Source organism: Zeus faber (assembly GCF_960531495.2).
Source record: "Zeus faber genome assembly, chromosome: 8".
Taxonomy (NCBI): Eukaryota; Metazoa; Chordata; class Actinopteri; order Zeiformes; family Zeidae; genus Zeus; species Zeus faber.
Genome location: NC_137195.1, coordinates 31,148,266 through 31,172,802, shown reverse-complemented (window position 1 = coordinate 31,172,802; position 24,537 = coordinate 31,148,266). Strand labels below are relative to the sequence as shown.

The 24,537-nt window shown below is 43.4% G+C and overlaps 1 protein-coding gene across 1 annotated transcript in view; it reads left to right on the top strand.

The window, feature by feature from the left end:
* arhgap33 (Rho GTPase activating protein 33) overlaps positions 1–24,537 on the top strand; it is a gene marked incomplete at its 3' end in the record, with an annotated part of 76,963 nt that overhangs the window by 44,499 nt on the left and 7,927 nt on the right. Inside the window, 7 exon segments of the mRNA XM_080004897.1 lie at positions 410–572; positions 12,840–12,964; positions 13,164–13,249; positions 16,290–16,460; positions 16,661–17,050; positions 19,645–19,728; positions 21,279–21,456. Of these exon segments, the coding sequence (XP_079861023.1) occupies positions 410–572; positions 12,840–12,964; positions 13,164–13,249; positions 16,290–16,460; positions 16,661–17,050; positions 19,645–19,728; positions 21,279–21,456 (1,197 nt within the window).

The window sequence follows — 24,537 nt, the reverse complement described above, 5'->3', positions numbered from 1 at the left end:
GTGTGTGTGTGTGTGTGTGTGTGTGTGTGTGTGTGTGTGTGTGTGTGTGTGTGTGTGTGTGGTTTATTTTGTTCATTTACACACAATAGAAGATAAATAAAAAGTAATAGAGATAGTTATTTTTGTGAAGACCAGGTATAAAAACTGTTCTTCACACATAAATAATAATAGTAAAAAATAACTTATTGAAATAAAACCTCACTGTGTGTGTGCGCCTTCGCTTTGTGAACCTGACATGACAGTGATGGGAAACCAACATAAGCCCTGGATGGAAAAATAGCCAACCTAACCGTCACCTGTTTAGCTTGTTCTTCAGTATAGCCATGCGTGAATGTGTCTCGTGGGGTATCAGAAACCAATCGCCCTCTTCTGTCTGGTCCTCTCCTCCACTGACTCTCTTCCTGTTCAGCAGGACAGCAACACCTTGCAAGGCCAAAGTCTTTTATGTCGACTCGGCTTCTGTCTTTAGAGGAGGCCCAGGCCCGGACGCAAGCTCCCCTCCTCCTCCAGGCAGTGCCACAGCTTCCACAGCAAAAACAGTACCATACCGTATTGGACATCCAAGATAACAGGTTTGTTATTCACGCTCCCAAAAACTCAGCCCAGTGAGGTTGTGGTCAAAATGTGCTGTTCAAACAATGAAATGTTTTTTGTCAACATCTTGATGAATGGATTATTTTTAACCATTGATACGATGGCGATTTGTTGAGAAAGTGACGTTCAAATCCCTGTCCTCGGAACTAACAGATTTGCTCCAGAGGGAAGTGATCTGTTGTTCAACAAACTCTTCATTGAGCAGAAAAACCACAGACTGATCCTACCACTCCTTACTTGTCAGTGCAACCCATAAAAAATGGGCAAATTCTTTGTTGCTTAAAGGGAAGAAAGACATTTTAATGATCATCTTTATATTCTGCGTTCCCACGATTTGTTGATTGATACATATGAATTTCAAGTAAAAGGTCGTCATCACCAAGTGAATTGGGGTGAAAGTCACTGTCAAAAGTGATTCCCTTCGTAGCAGCATCTAATGCATGTGTTCCAGTGTAAATACGTCACCTTTGTTTGATGGATCAATTTCTGCATTCAGTTCAAATTTCAACATATGTTTTTTTTCGACTGCCACAGTGAACGCCCATACAGGGACACCTGCGGAGGAAAAGAAAAAATGTTCAAGGTTCAAATTGACACGTTGGATTATTATCATTACTATAGAGAAGTTGCAAAAACTGCGCCAAACGTTTTAGAAACCAGGAGGACCAGGAAGCCTGGTAAGATCGCCAGGGGAGGATTTTAACTTAAACAATTTTAAAATTAACCTTTAAAATCAAAGGATAAACTGCCGATACATACATACATAGATACATACATACATATTAATGAAAATCATGAATTCTTCCCCAAAATTAGGAAAATTCCATGTGATGAATGTATGTGCCTTACGTCCAAACATGACAATAATTATTTAATTTTTTAGAGTTCAATCATCAATGATCATCAGCCACTTCAATTAATGCATCAATGCATTTGAACAACATCCCATTTTTCTTTTGTCAAGGTAAACTGTACATACTGATGGGTTGCTTCAGTAAACTCATAATAACAGAGAAAAAAACATAGGGGGAAAAAACTATAAAACTGAATTGTGGCCTCGAAATATTAAGTCAGACTCACAATTGTCCTACTCAATATCTCACTGTGTTTCATGGTTTGGAGCCAGACCGTCCTGTTACATTGTTTCTGTGATTAGGGAGTGCCCAACCTGGTGCTTCTTGAATACACATGGGCCAAAATTGAAACTGAGTCACGGGTCCGATTTCTGGAATCGAAGCTTTGCATGATGACAATGATGCATGCTTCAATACATTCACGATGCCATTGCACGAGTCCTTTACTTGAAATCTGTAACATACGAAAGATATCACTTATTGGTAACGTCTCTCTGGCTCCACTCCACGTCACCTTGTCAGGGTCTGTAAACTCAACGGAAACTATTTTAAATGGATCAACTCTTCCTGCTGAAAAATTAAATGCTATGAATCCAAAAACTTCCATAGTAATTTGCACTTGTTGGTTTTATATAAACATTCACCTGTTGGCCTGAACCGTTGATACAAGGCAGGCTGGATCCCTGCTTTCATGTTGTTTATGCCAAATTCTGACCCTACCATCTGAATGTCGCAGCTGAACTCGAGACTCATCAGACCAGGCAACGTTTTTCCAATCTTCTATTGTCCATTTTTGGTGAGCCTGTGCGAATTGTAGCCTCAGTTTCCTTTTCTTAGCTGACAGGAGTAGCACCTGTTGTGGTCTTCTGCTGCTTTAGCCCATCTGCTTCAAGGTTCGACATGTGCGTTCAGAGATGGTATTCTGAATACCTTGGTTGTAACGAGTGGTTATTTGAGTTACTGTTGCCTTTCTATTGTCCAGTCCAACCAGTCTGACCATTCTCCTCTGACCTCTGACATCAACAAGGCGTTTTCATCCACACAACTGCCGCTCACTGGATATTTTCTCTTTTTCGGACCGTTCTCTGTAAACCCTAGAGATGGTTGTGCGTTAAAATCCCAATAGGTCATCAGTTTCTGAAATACTCAGACCAAGCCCATCCGTCACCAACAACCATCCCACTTTCAAAGTCACTTAAATCCCCTTTCTTCCCCACTATGATGCTCAGGTTGAGCTTCAGCAACCATCCTCACCATGTCTACATGCCTCAATGCAAAGAGTCGCTGCCATGTGATTGGCTGGCTGCTATTTGTGTTAACAAGCAATTTAACAGGTGTACCTAATAAAGTGTGTGTGTGTGTGTGTGTGTGTGTGTGTGTGTGTGTGTGTGTGTGTGTGTGTGTGTGTGTGTGTGTGTGTGTGTGTGTGTGTGTGTGTGTGTGTGTGTGCGCACTACTCACAAAAGGTTAGGGATATTTGGCTTTCGGGTGACATTTATGGAAAATGAAAAAAAGCTCATGCTACAGTGATATATCATGAAAGTAAGGCATTTAAGTAGAAGCATGCAATGGTGATTTCCTCATCTCAAACAGTTTATTGAAACAAAATCCAACGACAGTGGTGGGCGGCCCACAACAAAAAATGTCAATGTCTCAATAACTTGTCATGTGCCCTTGAGCATCAATTACAGCTTGACAACAACGTCTCATGCTGTTCACAAGTCGACTTATTGTCTGCTGAGGCATGGCACCCCACTCTTCTTGAAGGCCGGCCCTCAGGTCATTGAGGTTCTGGGGTATAGAGTTACGAGCCTCTACACAGCGACTCAGCTGATCCCATAGGTTTTCTATGGGATTCAGGTCTGGAGAAAGTGCAGGCCACTCCATTTGAGGTACCCCAGTCTCCAGCAGCCGTTCCCTAATGATGCAACCTCGATGAGCTGGAGCATTGTCGTCCATGAAGATGAAATTAGGCCTGTATTGTTCAAGCAGGGGCACAATGACTGGATTAATGTTATTCAGGTAGTGTGGGTTTGTCACTGTACCATTCACCAAGTGTAGGGCAGTTCTGTATTGACTAGACACACCTGCCCACACTGTACACCACCACCACCAAAGGCTCGTCTGGTGACAACAGTGGCTGATGCATAGCGCTCTCCTTGACGTCTCCAACATCATTGGCGGCCATTATTTCTGCTCAGCGTGAATCGACTTTCATCAGAGTACAGCACTGAGGCCCACTGGTCCCTCGTCCAGCGTCAATGCTCCCTGGCCCATGCAAGACGATGATGCCTGTGCCTGGTGGTGTGGTCAGGTACCCTTGCAGGTCGTCTAGCACGCAGACCACGCTGATGTCAAAGGTTTCGAATGGTCTGACGTGACACTTGGGTGCCTCTCACCTCCCTTCAATGTGGCTCGAGTTGAGTGGCATTCATCATCCGGTTCCTCAGGGCACTGTTCACAATGAAGCGGTCATCAGTGTGGGATGTGGCCAAAGGACATCCACTTCTATGCCTTTCTGTGACTCTTCCAGTGTCTGTGTATCTCTGTTGCAACCTGCTGATAACACTCTGTGACACTCTAAGCTCAGTGGCCACTTCCCTCTGAGAACATCCTGTTTGAAGCCTCGCAAGGGCGAGGTACTGTTGATCAATTGTTAGGCGTCGTCTTGGTCTCATGATGTCAAAATGTGAACAGCATGATGAAGAGGACTGTTTAAATACCAATTGTAATTGAACCAGGAAATGTATTGGTCGATTCATGGATCAAACACCTGTTGTGAATTTTGCCGTTCAGCTCCTTGTGAGAGAACAGCAAGTTGTGCAAAAAGTACTGGAACATTGAACAGTTGGACATGTGCATTCAAAAGTTTAGAGAAGGTCAAATTAAGTTCACCTGTAAAGGTTATAGTGCATTTTAGGTTCATCCTGAACGGCAAGTGAAGTTATTGAGACGTTGACATTTTTTGTTGTGGTATACCCACCACTGTTGTCGGCTTTTGTTTCAGTAAATTGTTTGAGATGAGGAAATCACCATTGCATGCTTCTACTTAAATGCCCTACTTTAATGATATAATATCACTGTCGCGTGAGCTTTTTACATTTTCCATAAATTTCACCCGAAAGCCGTGTGTGTGTGTGTGTGTGTGTGTGTGTGTGTGTGTGTGTGTGTGTGTGTGTGTGTGTGTGTGTGTGTGTGTGTGTGTGTGTGTGTGTGTGTGTGTGTGTGTGTGTGTGTGTGTGTGTGGCGGGGGCAATAAGTATTGAACACGTCAACATTTTTCTCAGTAAATATATTTCTGATGGGGCTATTGACATGAAATTTTCACCAGATGTCAGTAACAACCCAAGTAATCCACACATACAATGAAATCAAAACTTATGTCCATAAATTATGTTATGTGTAATAAAGTGGAATGAAACAGGGAATAAATACTGAACACATGAAGAATAGGAGGTGCAAAAAGGCATGGGAAGCCAAGAAACCAGCTGAAATCTGTCAGTATTTAGGTAGTAATCCTGCCCCCCTTAATATTAGCTGGTTTAGTCCTAATTGGTGGCCTATAAAAAGGTTTCTCATTACCATGGTGTTACACAAGAAGTATCTCATGATGGCTAAAACCAAAGCGCTCTATCAAGACCGTCGTAACCTTATTGTTGCAAAACATACTGATGGCATTGGTTACATACGTATTTTTAAACTTCTGAATTGTTCCAGTGAGCACCATTGGGGCCATTATCCGGAAGTGGAAAGAACATCATTTCACCATCAACCGGCCACGACCAGGTGCTCCTGGTCAGATGAGACCAAAGTTGAACTCTTTGGATGTCATAGCACACACCATGTTTGGAGGAGAAATGTCACTGCACATCACCCTAAAAACACCATACCAACAGTGAAGTTTGGAGGTAGAAACATCATGGTGTGGGGCTGTTTTTCAGCATATCGTACTGGCAGACTTCACATAATTGAAGGAAGGATGAATGGAGAAAGGTACTGAGACATTCTTGATAAGAATCTGCTGCCATCTACCAGGATGCTGAAGATGAAATGAGGGTGGACATTTCAGCAAGACAATGATCCCAAACACACGGCCAAGGAAACTCTCCATTGGTTTCAGAGAAAGAAAATAAAGCTTTGAGAATAGCCCAGTCAATCACCTGACTTGAATCCAATTGGAAAATCTATGGAAAGAACTGGAGATCAGAGTTCATAGAAGAGGCCCCCGGAAAATCTAGATTTGAAGACTGTTTGTGTGGAAGAATGGGGAAAAAATCACACCTGAGCAATGTATGTAACTAGTTTCTTCAAACAGGAGGCGTCTTCAAGCTGTCATTACCAACAAAAGCTTTTCAAAAGTATTAAAGAACTTTCAGCAAGTGTGTTGAATACTTTTTCCCTGTTTCATTCTACTTTATTACACATAACGTAATTTATGGACATATATGTTTTCATTTGTTTGTATGCGTGGATTACTTAGGTTGTTACGACATCTGGTGAATGTTTCATGTCAATAGCCCCATCAGAAATATATTTACTGAGAAAAATGTTGATAGTTCAAGTTCAAGAGATTATTTGTCACATACACGTACATACGGTTGTACATATATGCAGTGAAATGTCATGACACCCAGTGATTACGCACAAGCTCTATAAGCTTGAAAAATACTCAAATGTGCGTAATCGACACGCGGTGCTCGATATGTTCAATACTTTCAATGCTACCGTGTGTGTGTGTGTGTGTGTGTGTTTTTAAACCTGTGCTGTCAGCATGCATGCAACACAGAGTATTTGTATGCCATTGCATCTAGGACAGAGTCAGTCTGCAAGTGGAGTTCAAGTTCTCAACCTGCAATGCAACTCTTTATTAATTCTTAAATCATCAAGAATGGCTGCAATAACTTTGTCCTGTGGATGACCTGTAGAATGACAAGAGCACAGTTTTTGGTTATAAGGAACCACCAACAATCCCCCTCTTTGGAGAAGTATTTACCATGTTTGGGTCTATAAACAACTGATTACTACTCCAAGAGGGGGAGATTCACCATGGGTGAGACAATCAAACACCGAACAAAACAACATTTACACGGAAACAAACATTGGAAGACATGTATTGAAAAACAGAGTTTATCAGGTCCAGGGAAACTGGAACACCAAATGGGCGTGTGGCCTCTTCCTGTCATAGTTATGGCAGTAAATGAGGGAGGAAAGGAGAGGAATGCAACCAGGAGGGTGCATTCGAAGCAGGTGTGGTGGTGTGTGCGTGTGTGTGTGTGTGATGGGGCCGCCTGTTTGTGTGTGTGTAAGGTGTCCACCGGTGAGTGTACAGGATTTATCCCAATTGGTTCTGGTGCACTCGTGGATATAAAATTTTCCCTGAAAGAACAACTTTGGGACTTTTTATCCATGGATCGAGAGTGGCCGCCGAAGATTTTACGCACCAGCGCTCTCAACAACATCAACAATGGAGTCGCTGTTCCACGGGTGAGCCCACGGAGGAAGCACCGTGGTAAACGAGGCGGCATTCGGGTCAGAATATGGACGCAACCTTACCGTCCACCTCTGCCAAGCATCCTTCTTGCCAATGTTCAATGTTCTGGAGAACAAGATGGATGACCTTCGAGAGAGAATAAAATTGCAACGGGATACGAAAAACTGTTGTCCTCTGCCTGACAGAGACATGGTTGAATCTGCTGGTGCCAGACCACGCCATACGTCCAGCCGAGTCCTTCTCCGTATTCCGTGCCGACAGGTCGGAGGAGTCGGGGAAATACAAGGGTGGAGGCGTCTGCCTCATGATAAACAACCGCTGGTGTAACCCCAACAAGACCAAGACTCTCGCCTGCTCCTGCTCGCCAAACCTGGAACAGCTGACCATCTCATGCCGTCCATTCTACCTCCCCCGGGATTTCAGCACGGTCATCATCATGGCCGTTTATATTCCACTGCAAGGGGACACCGATACACCACTATCGGACCTATATGATGTGTTGTGCGTACTTCTGCTGTGGTGGTGGCTGGGGACTTAAACAGGGCGCACCTTAAAAAAAAGTTCTACCTAATTTCTTTTAATACATCACGTGTGCCACTAGGGGAGATAGAGCTGCTACACATCATACAAGAACGGATACAAGACCGTCTTGCTTTCTGCTTTCGGGAAATCAGATCAGGCCGCTGGTTCCTGTATATAAGCCATGCATGGCGCGTGAACCGGTATTGACGAGGGACGTAAAGCGGTGGTTGGACCAATCAGAGGACGCTCTTACTGACGTCGACTGGGACATGTTCCAATCAAGTTCCACTGACTTCAGCGAGTTTACAGAAGTAGCTGCGAGCTTCATAGCTATGTTAGCGGATAGCATCATTCCCACAGTGACAGTTCGGATATTTCCGAACCAGAAACCGTGGGTCTAAAAGTCCATCCGTGGCGCTCTGAATGCTCGCGCGGCCATTTACAATGACTGTTTTGTATCCGGAAATATGGAAAATTACAAAGCGGCGTCGCACAACATGCGAAGGGTGGTGAAGGACGCCAAACGGACGTACAGGGACACAGTGAGCTACAGATGGAGCAACGGGAGGGCTGCGGACCAGCTACAAGACTAGCCCCTCCCCAGCCAGGAGTGTGGACGCCTCCCTAGCTAACGAACTGAACTCCTTTTATGCACGGTCTGAGTCTGGCAACAGCACCGCTAGCTCGCCGGCTAATTGGAGTTAAACTGCTGGGGATGAGAACGCACTCTGTGTCTGAGCATGACATTAGGCGGGCTCTGATGCATGTGAACACCAGGAAAGCTGCAGGCCCAGATGGCATATCTGGACGAGTACTGAAGACCTGTGCTAACCAGCTAGCCCCGGTGCTCACTACGATATTCATCACCTCCCTGGCTGAATCGGTGGTCCCGTCCTGCTTCAAGAGGTCCACTATTGTTTCTGTCCCGAATACGCCTCTCCTGCCTGCCTGAATGACTACTGTCCGTTGGTCCTCACCTCGGTGGTCATGAAGTGTTTCGAGAGGCTGATTAAGGATTACATCTGTGCCTCCCTCCCCTGCACCTTAGACCCACTGCAGTTCCCTTACCAGCAGAACAGATCCACTGGTGACGCGATCTGCCAGGTATTGCACACCACGCTCACGCACCTTGATGGCTGGAAGGGGGCCTATGTGAGACTGCTGTTCATCAATTATAGTTCAGCTTTTAATACCACAGTCCCCACCAGACTAGCTGTCAAGCTGCGGGAGCTAGGACTGAACACTCCGCTGTGTGCCTGGATCCTGGACTTCCTCACATCCCGCCCCCAGGTGGTTAGGGTAGGGAGGCACATGTCTAGCTCCCTCACTCTGAACACAGGATCCCCCCAGGGCTTTGTCCTCAGCCCCCTACTGTACTCCATGTACACACTTGACTGTGGGGCCAGGTCCAGCACAAACACCATCATCAAGTTTGCTGACGACACCATTGTGGTGGGCCTCATCAATGACGATGATAAGGCCTACCACGAGGAGGTGGCTGACCTGTCACTGGAAGGACAGGTCAACAGGACAACAGCCTCCTCCTGAAAGTCAGCAAAACTAAGGAGTTGATTGTGGACTTAAGGAGAGGATTACAACTGAGGACGCATGCGCCGCTAGTGATTAATGGGACTTTTGTCGACAGGGTGAGCAGCTTCAAGCTCTTGAGAGTCCAAATCACGGAGGACTTAAAAGGGACTTTACACACAGACACTCTGGTGAGAAAGGCAGCTTCTGTACCACCTCAGGCAGCTGAAGAAATTCAGGGCCTTGGAGGGGATCCTCAAGTTCTTCTTCTCTGGAGCAGTGAAGAGCATCCTGACAGGCAACATTGTTGCCTGGTTTGGGAACTATACTGCTCAGGACAGGCGGGCCCTGCAGAGGCTGGTGCATTCAGTTGAACGTACCACTGGAACTACCCTCCCCTCCCTGCAGGACTTATACACCAGGAGGTGTAGTAGCAGAGCCCGCAGGATCATGAAGGATCCTCACCACCCCAACAACGTACTGTTCCAGCTGCTGCAGTCGAGCAAGCGCCTCCGCAGTCACACAGCGAGAACAGAGAGACTGAGACGAATTTTCTAACCGTAAGCCTTAAGAGCTGTCAACGCTGAACTCACCATGAATCTTTACTGAGACACACACAGGCCCCACTGACTTACTGTACTGTATGTAGCATACTGTACCACATACTGTGTCACTGTTCTGAGTAACTGCATACTGTGCTGTATTGCTGTTCTGTTCGGTGTTACTGCATTGCTGCGCCATACTGTTGTATACTGTATTGTATATCTCCGCACACACTACCTCACTTTATTCACATGCCGCTTTAATGCACATATCTGTATATACTGTACATAATAGCCTATCCCATAAACGTCTATTCCCTTTATTTCTATTTTGTAACCCCACTCTGTATTTCTTTCTGAGTTATTTTATTCTATATTACTCTACTTACTGCATTACATTTTAGGAATCAGTTAGTTTCAGTTAGTTAGTCAAGTAAAAATTATGTAGCTATTGTGTTTAGTCTAAAACATATTGTGCACAATCACCGGCATGCATTGACATTTCGCTGCATATACAGTGGGGCAAAAAAGTGTTTAGTCAGCCACCAATTGTGCAAGTTCTCCCACTTAAAAAGATGAGAGAGGCCTGTTATTTTCATCAGAGGTATACCTGAACTATGAGAGACAAAATGAGAAAAAAAAATCCAGAAAATCAGTCTGATTTTTTTTTTTAAGAATTTATTTGCAAATTATGGTGGAAAATAAGTATTTGGTCAATAACAAAAGTTCATCTCAATACTTTGTTGTATACCCTTTGTTTGCAATGACAGAGGTCAAACGTTTTCTGTAAGTATTCACAAGGTTTTCACACACTGTTGCTGGTATTTTGGCCCATTCCTCCATGCAGATCTCCTCTAGAGCAGTGATGTTTTGGGGCTGTCGCTGGGCAACACGGACTTTCAACTCCCTACAAAGATTTTCTATGGGGTTGAGATCTGGAGACTGGCTAGGCCACTCCAGGACCTTGAAATGCTTCTTACAAAGCCACTCCTTCGTTGCCCGGGCGGTGTGTTTGGGATCATTGTCATGCTGAAAGGCCCAGCCACGTTTCATCTTCATGCTCTTGCTGATGGAAAGAGGTTTTCACTCAAAATCTCACGATACATGGCCCCATTCATTCTTTCCTTTACACGGATCAGTCGTCCTGGTCCCTTTGCAGAAAAACAGCCCCAAAGCATGATGTTTCCACCCCCATGCTTCACAGTAGGTATGGTGTTCTTTGGATGCAACTCAGCTTTCTTTCTCCTCCAAACACGACAAGTTGAGTTTTTACCAAAAAGTTATATTTTGGTTTCATCTGACCATATGACATTCTTCCAATCCTCTTCTGGATCATCCAAATGCTCTCTAGCAAACTTCAGACGGGACTGGACATGTACTGGCTTAAGCAGGGGGACACGTCTGGCACTGCAGGATTTGAGTCCCTGGCGGCGTAGTGTGTTACTGATGGTAGCCTTTGTTACTTTGGTCCCAGCTCTCTGCAGGTCATTCACTAGGTCCCCCCGTGTGGTTCTGGGATGTTTGCTCACTGTTCTTGTGATCATTTTGACCCCACAGGGTGAGATCTTGCGTGGAGCCCCAGATCGAGGGAGATTATCAGTGGTCTTGTATGTCTTCCATTTTCTAATAATTGCTCCCACAGTTGATTTCTTCACAACAAGCTGCTTACCTATTGCAGATTCAGTCTTCCCAGCCTGGTGCAGGTCTACAATTTTGTTTCTGGTGTCCTTTGACAGCTCTTTGGTCTTGGCCATAGTGGAGTTTGGAGTGTGACTGTTTGAGGTTGTGGACAGGTGTCTTTTATACTGATAACGAGTTCAAACAGGTGCCATTAATACAGGTAACGAGTGGAGGACAGAGGAGCCTCTTAAAGAAAAAGTTACAGGTCTGTGAAAGCCAGAAATCTTGCTTGTTTGTAGGTGACCAAATACTTAATTTACCAAGGAAATTACCAATTAATTAATTAAAAATCCTACAATGTGATTTCCTGGATTCTTTCCCCCCATTCTGTCTCTAATAGTCAAAGTGTACCTATGATGAAAATTACAGGCCTCTCTCATCTTTTTAAGTGGGAGAACTTGCACAATTGGTGGCTGACTAAATACTTTTTTGCCCCACTGTATGTATGAAAGTATGTATATGTATGTGACAATTAAACCTCTTGAATGTTGTATAAGGTTGGTATTATGTTGTGGCACCTCCAAGCAACGGAAAGGGCCCGAAGGCCCCCCATCCCCTGAGCTCAGCAGCTGCGTGGACACCCCACAGCTACAGGAAAGCCCCGAGCACCCTGCCCTGCAGCCACAGAAGACCTCCGGGCCTCCAGAGAAGCCAGAGACCCGCAGAGCAACCCCCACGCCTGGCCCAGAGGAGCATAACCCAGTCCCAGGGAGCACGAGGAGACCCCGCATCCCAGGGCACACACATACAACCCACCCCCAAGTGCAGGCACAAGACGCTGGCACAGAAACCAGGCCGCGGGCGCCAGGCACAGACAGCAGGCCCACATCCAGTCCCTGCACCAACAGACCGACACCCCGCCCAAACCGCCCGACCCTGCAGACGAGCCGACGGAACCCCCATGCCTAACCTCGCCCCGCCCCACACGGCCACGAGCGCCTTTCCACGTAGCATTGTTCTCAGCGCGGAGCACCTAAAATTGCGGGGTGTGGTGGTGCGAGTCCTTCAGGCAAGTCGAACCCGAATCACTCGCACTCCATCTGCCCAGCAGACCCTGGTCTGGTGGACTGTTGTCCGGAGTAGGATTGGTGTGCGAGTGTATGTATTCGAAGCTAACATGAGTGGGATTTAAATATATATCCCTAACTTTTTGTGAGTAGTGTATGAGCTACGAGTATGAGTTTTGGCCCTAGCACGCCCACCTCCCGTACCTGGTGGCACCTAACCTACAGCGACATGCCACAGGCGCATAGCGGCCTGCCATGTGCCTCTGCCATGCCGGGCAGCTCCGTGCCCCCAACAGGCCCTTGGTCAGCCCCCAGCCGCCGAGCATGGGGACCACAGAACAGAGGGTGGCAGACGGCCCCAGCCACTTGTTGGTTTTATATGCGATTACAGCTTGAATAGACAGCTCTGATTAGTGACTAACCATGGAGGTGATATAATTAATTCCAATATATTTAAAAGTATTAAGTGATAACTTTCACTTTTCTAGTGTGGCACAAATAAGATATTTGCCCAAATAATAAATGTGCCTATTTTCACAGTAATGTAGATAATGCTAACAATATGTCAGCCCTTTGTCAACTCCTGTCCTTTGCTTCCTTCCACCTGTCCAACTGTTCCCAGGGGTAAGCGGGGTCTGAAAGGAAGGAAGACTGCGGGAAGCTGGAAAACATTTTTTGCTATTGGGAAACCAATGCGAAAGCCGATGAGAATCAGCTCTCTGTTCCAGCCGAACATGTCACATGTTGGTATGTCATTTGACTTTAATAGCTCACACATGTTGACACACTGATGCTGGTCTTTGTTACCATGTCACCACAAGCCATTTAGTTTTTTTCCCTGATTATCAGTGATGTACTGCTCTTGTCTTTTGTTTTCGCTCAATTCGGTTTCTCTTCACATGTTATTTCCGCTCCATCATCTTCATCTCTTTTCATCCGTTTACAGGTTGCCATGTAGACAGCGTGACTCTGAGGTCAGCCAAAAGTGAGGAGAGTCTGTCCTCCCAGCACAGCGGTGCAGGTTTGTGTCAATGTACTCTGTCACTAAGTATTGAAATGATGAAAGATTTGTTTAAGACGAAATTAAGATTAAAAAAAAAAAAAAAAAAAAAAAAGTATTTAAAAACTGCCCTTGAGTCTGAATTAAAATTTTTCATGTTACAATTTTCTTCAACTAAGTTATAATACGTATCTAAATGGTGGGGGGGGGGGGGGGGGGACATTTTAGGGAAGTGAAAACTCACTTCTAGTAGCCAATAGGAAGTGGGGTGTGTTCAAAGTGTGTATTGTCCAGAGTTGGATTGGAAGTGCTTTGTTTCTCTTATTTATTTGTTTAATTTTTGTTAAAGGAATGGATGCATGATAAGTGGTGGCAGCTTGTTATGAGGGGCTGGTGCAAGATTTGAATAACATTTTTTATGGACCCTCCCTTTACTCTGAGGCGCACAAACACATTCAGTATATCCACAAAGCACACACCAAGCACCATTACCATTGACATTTACAGATATTGGACAATAGGCCACATCAAGAAACATTTGTATGATGGTAGTGGACTGTCAATTTCAGAAAAATATGATTCAACAAGCCTTTCAGATTTCCTTCGTACGTCACTTGGTGTCCCAGTAGAATTAGAATCGCTCCCCACCTCAGTAACTCCACCCATGACTGGAGAATAACAAGCGCTGCTGGAAACTGCTCTGTTTTTTTTCCACAAACCAGCACAAATGTTTTCAAAGAAAAAGGAATTAATACCAACTGTCTGTGAAGAGCTGCAGACGAGGGAAATGCATGCATGTATTTAAAAATAATTCTGCTGTGGTTCTTTCTTAAAAAAAAAAATAATAATAAATAAACTGTAGATAGCCGGAAGACTGCGGCACACAATCCGCTTTGCGTTTCTCCAAACAAAACCAATAAAAAGTGTATTTTTTTATTTTAGATGTATTTAATTAATTGTCTGACATTTACATGAAACAAAAAATCCCTGCATGTGGTATCCCAGCACCGTGTCCCGCACAAGCTTGAAGCACGGCATCGAAAGTCTGAAATAACTTTTAAACTAGGCCTTGTAGATCTAATATGAGTTAAGATTCAGAAACTGGATTGCTTATTTCTTGCCTCAAATTTATTCAGAAACAGATTTTGGTGGACTGATAAGGTGAAATCAATGAAAGTTTACGGACTAAATACAACGGAACCCGGAAGTCAAGCTCAAACCCCATTGGCTCACAGAACTTGTGCTCGAACCCCATTGAACTAGGGGCCTGGGGAGCCACCCACTGAAACAGAGCGGTTTGGAAAAGGATGGTTTCATGGCATGTTAGAATGAGTAAAATCCATAATCTGAGTGGTATTTTTAGCTAAATACTTTAAAAACATGTTTTGGGGAGGCCTATATTAACTTGTTGAAAGGAGCATAATAGCATAAGCAATAGCATTAGCATAGCATAATAAAATCAATTACTACTCACTGGATCTGGATCTACGACTGGATCTGCCACACCTCATATTACCAATGAAATGTATTTGAGTCGTAAATAGTTTACTTATTATAAACATATTTGTTACTTAGGTTATGAGGAAAGGAGCGAGGTCCTTAACAGCAAGGCTATTCTTCAGAACCATGAATAGCTTTGAGACAGAACAATCACAGAATCAAATCAACAAGTCACAAAAGGTACACACTCCAGAACTAGAGTTGATCACTGGGTCCCCAGAGCCTCGTCAGCAAATCGGACCAAAAATGTGAAAAAGAGATTTGTTAGAAAGAAAGAGATGAGACAAATTATGAAGAGATAATAAATTACACATATGTACACATCTATCTACACAAAGCTAACATGGAGTAGCACTATGCTAACGAGTTTTTAAAAAGTGATAACATGATAATTATAACAGCAGTCCATAATTGCAGTAGAAATAAGTTACTAATAGTACTAATGGTCCAAATATAACAGCAGTCCTAATCGGTAACAGTCCTGATATTTATACTCCACGTGGCAAGGCATACACTCCACGTGGCAAGGCTCAATAGTGACTGCCCGCTTTATGAACGGCTCAGTTTCCGGAAGTGAATTGCCCACCATTCACTCCATTGATGTTTCAGAAAATCCATATATAAAAAGTTGTAAGCCTGGAACCAAGCCAAACAACTACTAGAGGAATCGTGACCATGAAACAATTGATTCGGAGCAAAAGTAATCATTAGTAATTAATAATTAGTAATTATTTTAAGAGTGAAGTAACGAAGTAACGATCCCATAAACCAGTGGTTCCCAAACTGACTCAAAAACATTTTTGTGCAGAAAGGCAATCTTGAGAAAATCTGTTGAACACAATGAATGCCAATACACAGTAAAGATTTAGAAGATGGATACTGCAGCGTCACTTTAATGCTTCTACTCTAAAAGTGACTTTTTCCTTGTTTTGTTTTTTACAGTAAGATGTTACACATTGAAGTTGCAGTTCTGTGTTAATTACGATTTAGTTATTTGGGGTTTCAAATCAATTCTATAGGACTAGGAAAGCAAAGGACATGTCTGAGAGTGTGTTTATGTGGGTGCATGTAGGTGGTTGTGTGGGGTCTTTAAAATATTTTATAGATATAGAATAGAGTTGGTTGAAAAAGTTGACTCTGAAATAGCTTTCTGCTTTGGAGAGGGGCTCACCTTCACAAAGCTTGTCTCGTCCTTGCATTTTCTAGGGTTTTACGCATTTCTCTAACCATCTGTGTGCAATGATATTTACCTGGTCAAAAGTGCCCTAGTAGTGAAAGAAGATTGTTTTATGGTGTTTTCTAGCAAGGACTGCCTTGTTTATGTCTGCATTTGTCTTGGACAATTGCCTGACCATATTTACACTCCAATACTTTGTGGATCTTCTTGCACACAAAACTAGCCATCACTACATGATCAAATACACTTAAATTAAAATTTTATCCAGGGTTCATTGCATATCATGAAATACCATTACTATCAAAGAATAGACCTTTTAATTTAATTGATAATTAAATCTATTGTATCAAATATAAAATGATCTCTCTTTATGTACACATTCCCCCAATGTAGGAGCTCACGTTCAGAGTTTGCGTCGCCCGCGATCCAGCAGCGATGGTCTGTCGTTGGCTGCCAGCATTGAGACCCAACCCCTCTGCTACCCGCCTCCCACCCGACTGCCTTCCTCTCGTTCCTGTGACAGCCTGTTGCCAAGAGATCATGGTGCCGGGAGCCAGGAGGGAGAGGTACCATGCTTTGTATTTATTTTACATTTTAATTATTTTTTTGCTTTTTTTTTTATCACTACCAAGAGCTGGAATATATTTCTTACTGTTGTAATTCCAAATATTTAGTTAGATCGTAAGCATCTCTATTTCAAAAGCCCAATATATAGTGTCTTATTCATTGGTAAGATATTTCCAGTTGTTATTTTTGGCTGTTTCAGGAGGATGACGAAGAGGGCGGGGGGGGAGTGTACATGCTGCCAGACCTGTCTGGTCAGGAGCCAGTGTCTTCCTGGATAGCCGACGACATCATCGACTTTAGTCCAACCTTCAGGGAAGACAGAGCCCTCACATTAGGCGCCGTCAGTGAATCTCCTTACCAACGCCATGGCCGCCAGGTCCAGTGCCTCATTACGGAAGACCCAGACTCTGTGCTCAACCAATCAGAAGCTGTCGCTAGGAGGAGTTTAATCCTTGCGGCTACAGCTCCGCCCCAGCAGGTGTTCTGTCAACATCAGCCCTCTAACAGCTGCCCAGTCCAGGGGGACATGGACAACCAGAGTCTTAATTGTGCCAATCAGCTGCCCGAGAGGCGATCCTTCACAAAGAAGGTGAGTGGGACAGCACAAACCTCCCTGACATACTCCCAATTTGCCAATGGAAAGGTTCCAGTCAGAGGATGGTTTTGTCTGTTAAATATGGCAAAATACTGTATTGACCCAAATATAAGACAGCTTTTTTTTCCCTGGAAATACGTCTGAATAAAGGGGTCGTCTTATATTCTGGGTCTAGATGTTCAATATATGATAGAATATTAAAGAATAAAACTTGTGCATTAGGAGTCTTTAAATTTACATTACATTACATTTACATTTAGTCATTTAGCAGACGCTTTTATCCAAAGCGACTTACAAGGGAGAATAACATTCAAACTACATTGCGACAGAGATAAGTGTAACAACAACATTAGTGTAACAATAAATACTGCTAGGTGGTGCTAAGTAATTGTAGGTTAGGACTGGAGGTACTCACTGAAGAGCTGGGTCTTCAAGTGCTTCTTAAGGACAGAGAGGGAGGTCCCCACTCTGGTCATTTTTGGCAGCTCGTTCCACCAACGTGGAACTACAAATGAGAATAGCCTGGATTGCCGTGGCTGTATGGCCGGCAGAGCCAGGCGACGCTCATTTGACGAGCGCAGCATCCGGGGGCAACATGTGCTCTTACAAGAGCATTTAAGTAGGCGGGAGCATTCCCAGCAATCACTCCAGCATAAGAGACTTGAACTTGATGCGGGCGGCTACAGGTAACCAGTGGAGCTGGATGAGCAGCGGAGTGACATGTGCCCTCTTTGGCTGGTTGAACACCAGTCGCGCCGCCGCATTCTGTAACATCTGCAGTGTCTTCACCGCACAGGCCGGCAAGCCTGTTAAGAGGGCATTGCAGTAGTCGAGAGTGTGTACTATGTGCGCAGAAATTTGTTTCTGCGCACATAGTACACACACTACAACTGTTGAACAACGCTGACACCTCGTCTTTGTCCATTCCACCACTCGCTCTCCATTGCTGTCATAGTTCACTGGGAACCCAAAATTTTCCCACGTGGCTGAAAGAAGCAGGCGGATCTTCTAGCTCCTGTATGTCAGACTCATTTACACTTGCCATAGTGTGACTGACTCAGTCAGACACCAATCAGCTTGATCTAAACTTAGCATGTTGCTAACTTCAAAAAGTTTTTTGTCTTGAAAAGGGTGGAGAGGTCCTCTTATAATCAGGGCTTATATTTGGGTCAATACAGTATGCTGTATATGTTCCATAGAGTCAGATAAACCATACATTTCACAATTACTACACACAATGCCACCATAGCCATCTGAAACAGGATACTGTGAAGTGTTAAGTTAGTTACAGTAGTCATCAAAACACAGGACCAACACGGGGTGGGTGATAAGTATCATATCCGGATATTTTTTATCCTGTATAACGATCCATGACATGGATCATAATAAATTTTTCTTGTTACTTTTCAAGACCATTTTGCAAGTTTCTTAGCCATACAACCATGCTGGTAATCATGTAGTACTCCATTTACATATTATTTGGAAAATATATCCCTAAAAAATGCACAACTATAAAATTAATTGAAAAAAATTTATTGCTGAGACCTGACCTTGAATGCTATTTTGGGTCAAAAATCCACATTTTTTATTTTCAATTTGCATCTTTTTTCTTTATTTTTTTATTTTTTTATTTATTATAATTTTTTTTTTTTTACACTTCTTGGCCCCAAACCTTCAACTTGGTCCGTCAAGCCAAGCAGCAGCCAAGCAGCAATGTTTACAAGCAGGAGAGGGATGGGGATAAGAAAATAAAGCCAATCAAGTTAACAATTATCCAATCCAGTCATACATTTTTAAAAGTATTGTGATTGTGTGTCTTTGTTAGCAATGGGGTGGAACAGGCTAGTAAAATAGTGTGATATGAGATTGGCCTCTATTGCGATATTTTGAACTCCCTACAAACAGATCAAGACGTTTTTCTCGTTTATGATCTAAGATAGTCATATCGCACTACCCTTACAATTAATGAGTGAAATTGCCATGGCATAAAACAATCCCACAAATTAAAACCTTTTTCAAATTACAAATTACTGCATTGCAATTCCACACTTTTAAAAAGCGTATGAGGCCCCCAAAACAGCATTGTTCCAGAATCTGTGAGGTTTCTTATTGAGAAATGGCTAAGAAAAGAAACAAGCTACTAGACTATATTACTAAAGAATGTTAACTTACATGTTTTGGCCTGATTATTAAAACATTATATGTATGCGGAAACACTCCCTGCATCCAAAATGGTGTTACTATTGCCCAGCATAGAATGTGTATGTGAGGAAAAAGTGAAATATCTTTTTGGATAGATTATATTGTTATATAGCCCCAACACTTCCTTTCACATTGCAAGCTTAAAACAACACTGCATACATTTTTTTATCAATGTCTTCATTCACAATGCATTGTGGGATATAATTGCCAGCGGGATGTACAGGGTGTGGTATGTCATCCTAGTACTTTTAGCATGCTATTTGAGTGTACTAGGGTTTCGGACATACTAAACAATACTTTGCTATTCTAAATAGTATGCTAGCATGACATTTTGGATGTACATTTTCTTTCTCTGTCCACTTCACACCATTTGACTTCTGATCCAGGTGGCCCACGCTCTGTCACCCAAAGCTGCAAAGTCTCCACCCCTGGACATCTCTCAGCCTGTCGCTGTAAGCGTCCCGGCCAAGGTGTGTGTGTGTGTGTGTGTGTGTGTGTGTGTGTGTGTGTGTGTGTGTGTGTGTGTGTGTGTGTGTGTGTGTGTGTGTGTGTGTGTGTGTGTGTGTGTGTGTGTGTGTGTGTGTGTGTGAAAAATTATGTGAGGCTATACATAAGTTGTAATATGTTTTTAAGCTAGCCCTATTTGTTGAGGAAGTCACAAAGCCAGGAAACCTGCTTTAAGAAAAAAAAGTTGCTCTAATCAGCTAGAGCTGAAAAGTGAGGTCATTTTGGCCTAAAGTGAAATCATGCATGTAGGTCTTCCTCAATGTTTGGGTTTTCTGCACAGTATCTTTGTTCTTCCTTGAACTGCCCATCGCCATGGGGACCACTTTTGCCTTCACTTCCCACATCCTCGAGTTTCTCTTTCAGCTTGAGATTCAGCTTCTCGTATTCCTTCTTAATGATGGACTGTATTCTGTTTATTTTCTAATACAAGTATGTCCTGTTCATTGACCAATACTCCGTTTATCCATCTGGAATTGGAGGCCTTGCACAATTCTGGCTCATTCTCAAAAATCCATTAGACTGCCGCCCTTCTAAATTTGGGAGGCTCCAGCCCTCCCGTACGTGATCCCTGCAACTTGGTTGTACCTTTGAGTCTATTCTGAACTGAATTGGAGGTGTCCCTGCACAGTCTGCCCTTTGGGTTCCATTTGATGTGGTAGACCCCTGCCTCTATTGATCTGAGTCAAATACCTATCCTTGTGCTGCCTCAGTGATGTCCTTCAACCTGTCCAGCCTTTGGTAGGATTGCTAGATGTCAGCAATCTTTGCTATTTGCCGTGGTCCATCTCATGTAGAGGCTTGTACTGCCATGGCACCACCGGCTGTACATCCACGTTGGGCATTTTTTGTGAGGATTGACAATTATTACAGACTTTTATGTTTGCTGTTGTTTTATGTTTTTCTTTTGTGTAAATACTCTGCATTTGTTGAAAAGGAGACTGTCTACTTTTGTTTTTCAGTTCAGTACCCACTATGTATAGACTATAGATATTCGTTTATATGCATTAGAATGGTAACATTTAATATATTTATCATTTGATATATATATATTTTTTTATTTTAAGAGAACACTCTTAAAAAACAAACTCTTTACCACATCAGAGCTACAAAGGATCGATACCCTCACCCCCCCTCCTCTCTGCAGAGGTTTTGGGAGATGGAGACCTAATGGCATAACATAAGGATAACAAAAGGATGCAGATGCCCTCTGACATGCCAGTCAACGCAAAATTGTTCCCTAAAGAAGTAGTTCTAGTGTAGTTCATGGCGTTAACATTGCCCGTAAGGGCTGCCGCTCGGCTGTAGCACACGTTATCTGATTCTGGGAACCCTTTTAGTTGTAGTGCCATGTTGATTTGTTTTGTGGTATATTTTCTAGTTCTTCTCAGCTGCACTGTTAAAGAATCACAAACCAGTTCACTGTTATTGCCACAGCTCAAATGTAGCAATCACTGATTAAAAACAGTAGATGAAATTAGAGAAAGCCTCATATTGTTTATCCGATGATTTCAAGGTTTTGGAAATGATTGGTGGTCAGGCTGGTGAATCGCAGCCCTCTTCGATCTCCGGATCAGCACCACCGCCCCAGATGATCTCCATGTTGCTGAGGTCATGTGACTTTCAGCTGAGCACCACCTGTCAGCAGGAGCTGCACAGCAAGCTTGAGAACGCAGCACCCGGGATGGCTAAAGGTGAGCAAAGGGGAGAAGTAGTTGGAGGCTTTGGGAAATGCAATAAGAGAAGTGTGACAAGGGTTGAGGTGTGAAGAGTACATGTTGCGGTGTACAGTAGCAACAGGAGTAGCTTAGCAATTTCCAAGTTCATCTGTGCTACAGCCGTTGGAATTCCTTGCCAAACAATGTTCTTGTGGATTTTTACACCTACCCAACCCTAACCGTACCCACAGAGGTGTAGTGTCACATTTAGTGTCCAAACAATATATATTCCTCACTTAACGACCTACCTGTTTAACGACCGTACTGACTTACGACCAGCTCTCTGACCAGTCTGTTTTGTACGCTGCGTACAATACCACGGTGGACGCACTTCGTGCGTGGCATCTCAGTGTCAAGCATCTCACCGCGCATCACTATTCTCAGTCTCTCGTTCCCGCAGTCTGTTAGTATTTACTACGCTAGCGTTTGCAATGACCCCACCCTCTTACTGTGAAATAACGTGGGTCCTCGCTTATCGACCAATTCGCTTTACGACCTGGTTCTAGGAACGGAATTCGGTCATTAAGTGAGGTGTGTGTGTGTGTGTGTGTGTGTGTGTGTGTGTGTGTGTGTGTGTGTGTGTGTGTGTGTGTGTGTGTGTGTGTGTGTGTGTGTGTGTGTGTGTGTGTACAGTGGTACCTCGACTTACGACTGTAATTCGTTCTATAAGAACGGTCGTATGTTAAAACAGTTGTATGTCGAAGCAATTTTTCCCATATCCACCAAACTCCAAATATTTTTCTATGATTTCCTTCTTAGTTTCAATGGGAGTCATTGCCTTTTTCTTTTTCCCATCATCCTTCTTCTTAGGACTCATCACGAAGGGTGAAAATAAACAAAATACACAGTAAATATGAAAAAAATATCCATAAGCCACAAACTACATGCACACACGATGTAGGTCGCCCGCTGACTGACTGCTGACAGGCCGCCGACGTGCCAACTGCAAATTTCCACGCTCGTATCTTGGAACAGTGGGTCACAAGTCCATACAAATTTTTGCGACTATTGCTACGCGTATCTTGGATTAGTCGTAAGTAGATGCAGTCGTAAGTCGAGGTACCACTGTGTGTGTGTGTGTGTGTGTGTGTGTGTGTGTGTGTGTGTGTGTGTGTGTGTGTGTGTGTGTGTGTGTGTGTGTGTGTGTGTGTGTGTGTGTGTGTGTGTGTGTGTGTGTGTGTGTGTAATTATTATTTATTTATTTATTTTTGTTGTTTTTGTTTTCAACCACAACATTAAAGCCACTGACAGGTGTAGCGAATAACATGGAGTATTTAATTCCAATGGCACTTGTCAAGGGGTGGATAAATTAGGCAGCAAGTAAACAGTCAGTTCTCAAAGTTGATGTGTTGGAAGCAGGAATAATGGGCAAACATAAGGATCTTAGCGACTTTGACAAGGGCCAAATTGTGATGGCTAGATGACTGGGTCAGAGCATCTCCAAAACGGCAGGTTTGTGGGGTATGCCCGAGATGCAGCGGTTAGTACCTCCAAAAAGTGGTCGAAGGAAGGACAACCGGTATGAAGTGAACGGTGACAAGGTCATGGGGCACCATGGGCTCATTGATGTGTGTGGGAAGCGAAGTCTAGCCTGTCTGGTCCGATTCCACAGAAGAGCTACTGTAGTATAAATTGCTGAAAAAGTTAAGTTGGCTATGATAGAAAGGTGTCAGACACACAGTACGTCGCAGCTTGCTGTGTATGGGGTTGCTTAGCTGCAGACTGGCCAAAAGTGCCCATGCTGACCCCTGTCTACTGCCAAAAGTGCCTACAATTGGCCGTGTGCGTCTGGACCATGGAGCAATGGAAGAAGGTGGCCAGGTCTGATGAATCATATCTTCTTTTACATCTTGTGGATAGCTAGGGTAAGGGTCCAATAGAGCAACTGTGAGATGTGCTAGAATGACAAGCCTGATCCATGGAGGCCCCACTTTGCAACTTACAGGACTTAAAGGATCTGCTGCTAACGTCTTGGTGCCAGATACCACAGGACACCTTCAGAGATCTTGTGGAGTCCATGCCTCGATGGGTCAGAGCTGTTTTGGCGGCATGGGGGGGGACCTACACATTATTAGTGCTTATTAATGGTGGTTTAAATGTTGTGGCTGATTGGTGTATATACTGTATATATCAGTGTTTCCCCTATAATTATATAGGCCTGGCAGGCTCCCAGGCTAGCAAGAACCCCTGCCAGGCCAAAAAGGTTTTTTTTTAAACAGCACTGTCCCACACTTTTTTTATGAACCAATTGACTCCAGTACATAGGTGAGGGCGAGTAAAATCCTACTAACGCAGAGATCTAATGTAGGGTGAGCCAGTGGCCCTCTAGGTATTCAGGAAAATTCACAGTTAAAATTAGAAAACTATCCAATAACATTTTCTCTTTGGCTGTCTGTGGATGTAAAATGATCTTCAGGTGAATGCATACTGCTTCAGACCAATCACATTTTAATGTATAGTGGGTAGGACTATTTCAAAAGATAGTAACACGGAAACTGTAGGCACCGAAACACAACAAACAATGAAAACATGGTCTCACTGAAATGGCAGGGAATTCAAGAGAGGGAAGATATGGCAGTGACACTAGTATATCTAGAGATGCAGAAAACTTTTTAGTTCTTCCTCTATATGTTTTTCATTCATATTGCATACTGAGCTATTTGTTGATGTAGGCAGTGCTGGAGTTTCTCTACTTATTCATTACACTACTGTTCTCCGACTCGCCAATACAAACTTTTGGATGTGCGCGTTTCTCAAATTTCTTGATGTAGTAAATATAATGTTTTGGATTGTGAACTCATCTTGTCTTCTAACTTTATTTTGAAATGCTGTTTAACAAATTTGTAGATGTGGTGTATTTTAAGGTTCAACTCAACTGTATAGTTGCAGTGTCACCAGTGAATTAAATGGTACAGTATTTCAACTTCAGTTGGACAGTGAAAAGCTATGATACATTTCTAGAGAAAAGTGGGTGACATATGTAAGCCAAACAATGTATGTTACACTGTAATTTATTGACAGTGAAAATAGGTATTAAAAAAAAAAACGTACACTCTG